General features: G+C 44.2%; 1 protein-coding gene across 1 annotated transcript; it reads left to right on the top strand.

The window, feature by feature from the left end:
* Positions 1-5,841: 5,841 nt before the first annotated feature.
* LOC142769331 (uncharacterized) lies at positions 5,842-7,785 on the top strand. Its single transcript, XM_075872481.1, has one exon. It carries the CDS (start codon positions 5,862-5,864, stop codon positions 7,380-7,382), a length of 1,521 nt encoding a protein of 506 aa, XP_075728596.1. The 5' UTR covers positions 5,842-5,861; the 3' UTR covers positions 7,383-7,785.
* Positions 7,786-8,078: the final 293 nt, after the last annotated feature.

Raw genomic sequence — 8,078 nt, 5'->3', positions numbered from 1 at the left:
AGTCTCGTCGCCACCCAGACATTTACAGACCCCGAGGGCCCTGCACTTCCCCGTGGGGGAGGGTAGCGTGGCAACCATTTCGCACCAAGCTGTGCAGGCTCCCGATAAGAGACAGCGCCAGTCGGGACAGTTTCCCCAGAGGCTTACCTCGAAACTGGTGGCCATAAAACCCAAGCTGCCAAGATCGGTTTTGTTATTTTTCTCTAACCGTTCGGGTGCAGCATCGGCATGCTCGCCTTGCTGTTGCTACCACGTTAATAATAATTATGGCAGATCCCACGTACAGTGTAAATCTATGATATGCGAAGCACAAAGGAGGAAGGTTGATATGTCACTTCAAAATTAGCCCAACGTTACGAGGTGGAGGTAACTGATGCCGTACATGACTGCCGTGTAATCAATATCCTGTTTGAATGTGTCGTTTACCTTCGTCATCTATTCACATCACGTGATTTCAAATTTAGTACAAGTGTAGGTACTTCGCTATTTATTGAGATCACGTAACACCAAATTTGGTATATGTGGAGCTAGCGAAACAGCTGCGAGCGCATCATGTAGGGTCCAATATACTCCAACGTAACGTTGACGCACGCACACACTGAGCACAGCAACGCTACGTTGGAAAAACTTTAGCATTCTATAGCCTGACGCCAGGTGCGACTGGCGCGACCAGCGTACGTCGGCGCGCGCTGAAACGCGCATGCGTCGAAGCAAGGCAGAGCGGCGCGCGCCTGCGAGTATATCGCTGCGTTTGCAAAACAAAGATGTCTTAAAATAAAAATGCAGCAGGACTAGCGACCACACTGGCGAAAGGGGTCGATGGCATGTGTGCCACTTCTGCTCTCGTACAGGTAGTGATATGCATGATACTGGAGGTACCATTGCTTGACGGCAACCTCCAAAGTGTGATTGTCAACGTAAACCAAGAGATGTGGTGGATCAGTCGAGAGAAAGGCTTTGAGGTGGTGGAAAAAAACTGAGAGGTGCATAGGTGGGTGGTTTTCACTTCGATGGGCGGGTAGGTCATGAGGTGGGTTCGCGACTTGCAGGACGCGCAGTAGCTTTTTTTGGGGGAAAGCAAGCCCTTCGGGGTGCAGGATAGCTAGTAACGAGGAAAACAACCTGCAGACGCTTTGACAGGTGGTATTGACAGATACAATTCCAAAGTGGCACCAGAATCTAAGATAGGTAGAGTCCATGGCAGAAACAGGCGTAGCCACGATGGCCGAGCCAATTCAAACATAGGGTATATTAACATGCAGAGTGGCAGGAACAAGCTGAAATGGGAAGAGATAGAAGAACAGCTAACGGAGGAGAGGCCGATGGTATATGGTTTTGTAAAAACACATCTTGGGGACTTGTAACAACCTTCAAACAAGCCGAGTTGGAAATATTGTAAGAGAACAAAAGGCAGCAGAAAAGGGGGTGGTATTGGAGCATCAATTCATAAAAGTACAGACTGGGAGAGGGTCAAGCAGGAGTGCAAGGATCATTTACGGCTTAAGAGAGAAAGTGGCAGGACAAATGACACTCCTTGGTTTGGTGTACTTGTCGACGGGAGCAAAGGCCAGAGAGGAAAAACCAGGCAATAGTGCCGTGTATATCAAAATACATTGAGGAATTAGGAGGAGAGTGCGAGATAATTATACTAGGAGATATGAATGCGCACATATAAGATATAGATGGGTATACCAACCCAACAGGCAAAATGATCATAGATATATGTGAAAGGCATGATTTCATCATTTGCAACAGTACTGAGAAGTGTGAAGGGCAAATAACATAGAAGGTAGGAAAGCTGCAGTCGATGAGAGCTTGCGCACTGAGGCTGCTTGATAGGCTCAAAAGATTGCACATAGATGAATGTGGCTTCACACGTCTGGGTAGTGATCACAAACGTATCAAGCCAAATTTTGGAAGAGCCGTGAAAGTGGGAAGGACCCAAGTTGAGCAACTACAGGAAATTTTTATTCAGAAAGGCAAATAGAAATCGCTAACAAACAATTATAGCAAGTAATCACTAAAGACAATAAAACAGTGTGTATATACACGAATATAATTAGAATGTTTGAGCTAGAGCTTGCTAAGGCACGTGACAAGTCACCCCATAAAAGAAGACACAAACCCAGCCGTTGGTGGGATGAGGAAGTTAAGATAGCCATAACAAAACGTCAGGAAGCCTCTAGGAAACACAGACATGCTAAGCAGTCGGGTGAACCAACAGAGGATGTTGAAAGAAAATGGGACATCTTTCTTAGCTGCAAAAAGGAAGCATCTCTTCTGATCAATAAAAATATTAGAAGAAAGGTGGCTCATTGGCTGGCAGAAGTACTTGAAAAGGATAGAAAAGCAGCTACAAAATTCCGGAACGATCTAAACTCCCTCAGAAATGAGACGAGCCTACAGCAGAGTTTGATAACTACAACTCAAGGTGTTAGGCTAGAAGGGGACGAAGCCATTGAAAATATAAGAACAAGGGTGAAAGCAAAGATTTCAACAAAGAAGTGCCTTACGCACCACAATAGACAAAGATGAATCAAGTGGCGTAATAGCTCCATTTTCACAACGGTAATGGGGAAGGGCTGAGAAGAGAATTCCTAGATGTTCATCAAGAGCCAAGATGGCATTCTAAATATGCTGAGAAAGACACTGGGTCCGAAGTCTAAGCAGACTTTGAGAGAGGCAGTGAGCAAAATAATATTCGATGATGAAATCCCCAATGGCTGCAAACTTAGCAGGATGAGCATGATCTATAAAGGACAGGGGGACAAAGCTGACATAAACAACTACCGTCCTAAGACAGCAACATCAGTGGTCTACAGGCTGGCGATGCAGAATATAAAGGAAAGACTACAGGCATGGATAGATGATGAGGGGGTGCTGGGGGAACTGCAGAATGGGTTTCGGAAACAAAGTAGGTTGGAAGACAATCTGTTTCCACTGACGCAGTGCATCGAAATAGCATAAAAGGAGCAGAGGCCCCTGTGGCTAGCATTTTTGCATATCAAGGGAGCGTGCGATAGCGTGGTTCAAGAAAAATTGTGGGGAATACTAGACACACTAGACGTGGAAGATGTAATCACTAATCTTTTAAAGGATATCTATAAAGGTAACAAGGTAATTAAAAAGTGGGAAACAAAGGTATCCAAGCCTGCAGAGGTAAAATGAAGGCTTAGGCAGGGGTGTCCTGTTTCACCCTTGTTATTCATGATGTACCTATAAGGATTAGGGGCCAAGTTACAGGCAAGTGGACCTAACTTCAACCTCTCTTTTGTGAAACAAGGAAAACTCATTGAACAGGCACCACCAGCATTGATTTACGCAGATGATATAGTGCTAGTGGCCGACAACAAGAAAGATTCAGAGATTGATGGACATCTGTGCTAAGGAGGGAGATAGGTTAAATTTAGGATTCAGTAAGAAAAAATAAACAGTCATGATTTTTAATGATAATGAAGGTAGTGAGCTTAGAATACAGGAGGTCACGCTAGAGATAAAAGATAATTACAAATATTTGGGCGTATGGATAAGCAATGAGGCCAAGTACCTAAAGCAACACGAAACATACGTGTTGACTAAAAGTAACAGGAATGCAACAGTGATAAAAAACAGGGCGCTGTGGAATAACAATAGGTATGATGTTGTGCGAAGAATAAGGAAAGAGGTCATGGTTCCTGGTCTGACGTTCGGATATGCAGGCTTGTGCATGAGATTAGAAGTTCAAGCAAAATGAGAAATTAAGCAACGTGGAATAGGTAGGCTTGCCTTAGGAGCTCACGGGAATACACCAAATCAGGGAGTAAGAAGTGATACGGGGTGGACATCATTCGAGGGCATTGAAGCTAGCAGCAAGATAAATTTGAGAAGCGATTGAGAGAAATGGGGGAGCACCGTTGGGCTAGGAAGGTATTCAGCTACTTGTACATCAAGAATGTCGATACAAAATGCAGGAAGCGAACCAGAAAATACTAGTAAGTACTTAGAAAACAGAAGGGGACCAAACCAAAACGAATGATCGGCTAAGAAGAAGGTGACGCAAGCTGACACCAATATGTTGAGAATTGGCATGACTAAGAAGTCCGCAGTAGAGATCTGTCAAACTTTTAAGCAGGAAATCGCCAAGGACAGGATCTATGATAATACTCGGGGTAGTTCTCTACTGTTGGAGGTCAGGACGGAAGTATTTCGAACCGAGATATATCGGGCAAAATATGCAGGCGTACACATGGTATGCAGTGCATGTGGAGAAGAGGTGGAAACTGCCGAACATTTGCGAATGTTCTGTAAAGGGCTTCACGCTATAGTTCAGGATGATGGTGCAGAATTTTTCAAAGTACTGCGGTTTAGCGAGAGGGATTGCAAAATATACTTTCAGCGGGAAGAATTACCTAGAAGGACGTTATCTGACTAGTGGATAATGTCGAGACACGAGAGAAAACTAAACACTTCACTGCAAACTATTAGTCCTCAACCACATTTTTAAAGGTAAAAAATCTAGTTTTTGGTTCAATACGTATTACGGCTTGGTGGTGTTGACCATCGTCCAATCTAAAGGGTAGAGCCATATCAATACAACCATCCATCCATAGCAGGACCGGTGCCTGGCGTGGCAACGCCGGTGTGACGCGATGAAACGAACGCGCGCTGGGTCATGTCGAAGTGTATTGGCGCCTTGATTGTGGCATGTAGTCATGTTCTCACATGACACGCATCTCATGATTATCATGTTTGCACCCGTTACATACCTTCGTCATCCATTGACATCCCGTAATATTGAATTTAGAATATGTTAAGCTAGCGAAACGGCCGCGACTGCATCATGAGCGTAGCGTGTAGTCGTGTTGTTACATGATACGTATCTCATGATTATCACGTTTGCACTAGTCACATACCTTCGCTATCTATAAACGTAGCGTAATACCAAATTTGTTATATGTGACGCTAACGAAACGGCTGCCAGCGCATCATGAGCGTGGCATTTAGGCATGCTGCTACATGACACGCATGTCCTGAGTATCATGTTAGGGTCTGTCGCTTGTGTTCGCCATGCAATCATGTCATACCATACCAGTTCTGAAACATGTCATGCGAACAAAATCACCGCAAGAGCAACAGGACCATAAAATGTAAATCATGACATTCATGGTACACATTGCATGATTTTCATGTTATGACTAGTGAATTATGTTTCTCATTCAGTCATGTTGTGCCATAAGAAGTTTGGTATCGATACCATGATCAAAATGGCCAAGAGAGTTAAAAGTTGTTGGCGGCTAGCTAGCTGGCTAGCTAAATAGCTGGATAGATAGATAGATAGATAGATAGATAGATAGATAGATAGATAGATAGATAGATAGATAGATAGATAGATAGATAGATAGATAGATAGATAGATAGATAGATAGATAGATAGACAGACAGACAGACAGATAGATAGATAGATAGATAGATAGATAGATAGATAGATAGATAGATAGATAGATAGATAGATAGATAGATAGATAGATAGATAGATAGATAGATAGATAGATAGATAGATAGATAGATAGATAGATAGATAGATAGATAGATAGATAGATAGATAGATAGATAGATAGATAGATAGATAGATAGATAGATAGATAGATAGATAGATAGATAGATAGATAGATAGATAGATAGATAGATAGATAGATAGATAGATAGATAGATAGATAGATAGATAGATAGATAGATAGATACGCTAAAATATACTGACGTTCACTACGAAATGCTTCGTATTTAAGAGTTCTGTTTTCCTGTTCGGATCCGCCCTTCGTTGACCCAGCATCCTACAAATTGAGACTTCATCTTGTGTTCGTGGGCTCGGTGACTGCACCACAATGCAGCCATCTAATCCACTTACCTTTGCAATGCAGACGACCATACTTGTGTTTGCCAGCCTGCAGCTGTCGAACATGATAGGCCTATCCTCGGGGGCGTCATCTATGTTGGTGCTGCCGGGCTCCGAAAGCGAGCCAGGCTCCTGCCGCCTACTACGCACCAACTGCTCGTCCCCACCGGATATTACGTCGGAGGAACTACTATCACCGGAAATCACCGTGCTATGGAAGGCCGCATCGTCATCAACCACAGCATCATCAAGTATAAAGGAACATCACCCGCTGACGCCACTTCGTGGGCTCGGTGACTGCACCACAATGCAGCCATCTAATCCACTTACCTTTGCAATGCAGACGACCATACTTGTGTTTGCCAGCCTGCAGCTGTCGAACATGATAGGCCTATCCTCGGGGGCGTCATCTATGTTGGTGCTGCCGGGCTCCGAAAGCGAGCCAGGCTCCTGCCGCCTACTACGCACCAACTGCTCGTCCCCACCGGATATTACGTCGGAGGAACTACTATCACCGGAAATCACCGTGCTATGGAAGGCCGCATCGTCATCAACCACAGCATCAAGTATAAAGGAACATCACCCGCTGACGCCACTTCGTGGGCTCGGTGACTGCACCACAATGCAGCCATCTAATCCACTTACCTTTGCAATGCAGGTCAGTAAATCGTATGTCCTCTTCGCTAAAAAGTCGAGTAATTACTTCCTGGTGCAGTTCCCGAGCCCCCACTGCTGTATTACTATTGCTGTTGAGTGTGCTCATATAATTCACTCGTTGCTGATCTTATCGGGTGACGTCGAAACTAATCCTGGCCCTAACGGAAACGCTGCTATTCTTACTGAGCTACAAAAGCTAAGTGCCGGCCAGGCCCAGCTGATTGCCGAAGTTCAGAGTTTGAAATCTCAACTAAGCACAACGGACAAAAGAATAACAGACTTAAACAAACGAATGGGCGATCTCGAAACACATTACCAAACTCTTCTTCCTCTCAGAAATGATATCGAAAAAACACAGACTAACGTAATCAACATGACTAAAAAAATTCAAGAGCTAGAAACTTCCCTGGATGACGCTGAAAACAGGTCGCGCCGGAATAACCTTCTATTCTACGGCATCCCTGACCCCACTAGGAATGAAACGTGGGCTGAATCTGAAAAAATGATAATCGATATCTGCAACAATAACCTTGGACTAACAGTGCAGCCTAACGACATAGAACGCGCACATCGTCTCGGTATTCATTCACTAAACCGAAATCGTCCCATAATTGTGAAATTTTTATCATACAAAACCAGAGATGCACTTTTATCAAACGGCAGGAAACTGAAGAACACTAACTACAGCATCGGGGAGGACTTTTCCCGCCCCGTTCAATATGCGCGCAAGCAATTACTTGCATTTGCAAAAGCACGTTCGGACAAGTTCTCCTTGCGGTTCAAAACGCTGCACGTCGGGTCGAAGCGCTATATATTTGACGCATCATCACACATGGTTAAGGAAATTGCATAGCGGTTACCCCGCCAACAAAGAGCAATAAAACGCCAAACGGCTTCCCCATGTCATGTTCTCTCGTTTTCCGTAATATTCACTAACATACGTAGCCTTCTTCCAAAACGTGAACTCATATCCAACATTATCTCGTCATCAAAAAGCAACATACTCGTATTAACAGAAACGTGGCTTACCAGCGATATAACGGATGCGGAAATATTAACTGACTTACAGGACTTCCACGTGTACCGAAATGACCGAAATGGCTCACGGGGGGGCGGAGTACTTATCGCAGTTCATCGGGGCATATCTTGCTCCGTTGTTAACGTCGATTCCGATACCGAATCCCTGTGGCTAATTTGTCGTACTAACACCGTAACTGTCCTACTTGGCGTCTGCTACAGGCCCCCGCAAACGGATCCAAATTTTCCATATCATCTGAACAATTCCATTCAAAAACTTACTTCCGCTTACCCAAAGGCTCGCATTCTTCTGTTCGGTGATTTTAACTACCCTAATATTGACTGGCAAAACATAGTTACTTCTACATTATCATGTCACGCAGAGGCGAAAAACTTCCTCGATGTATGTCTCAACTTTAACCTTACACAATTAGTCGCCCAACCAACCCGTGTCACACGAGGATCAGCAAATATTCTCGACCTGATATTAACCAATAGCCCCGAGAACCTATTATCTATTACTTACCTTCCT

This window comes from Rhipicephalus microplus, chromosome 8 (assembly GCF_043290135.1).
Source record: "Rhipicephalus microplus isolate Deutch F79 chromosome 8, USDA_Rmic, whole genome shotgun sequence".
In the NCBI taxonomy this organism is placed as follows: domain Eukaryota; kingdom Metazoa; phylum Arthropoda; class Arachnida; order Ixodida; family Ixodidae; genus Rhipicephalus; species Rhipicephalus microplus.
Note: the sequence above shows the minus strand (reverse complement) of the source record. Positions and strands in the feature narration are given on the sequence as shown.

Coding starts and splice junctions, on each gene's coding strand:
- LOC142769331 (XM_075872481.1), top strand. CDS start 5,862: ATGCAGCCATCTAATCCACTTACCTTTGCAATGCAGACGACCATACTT.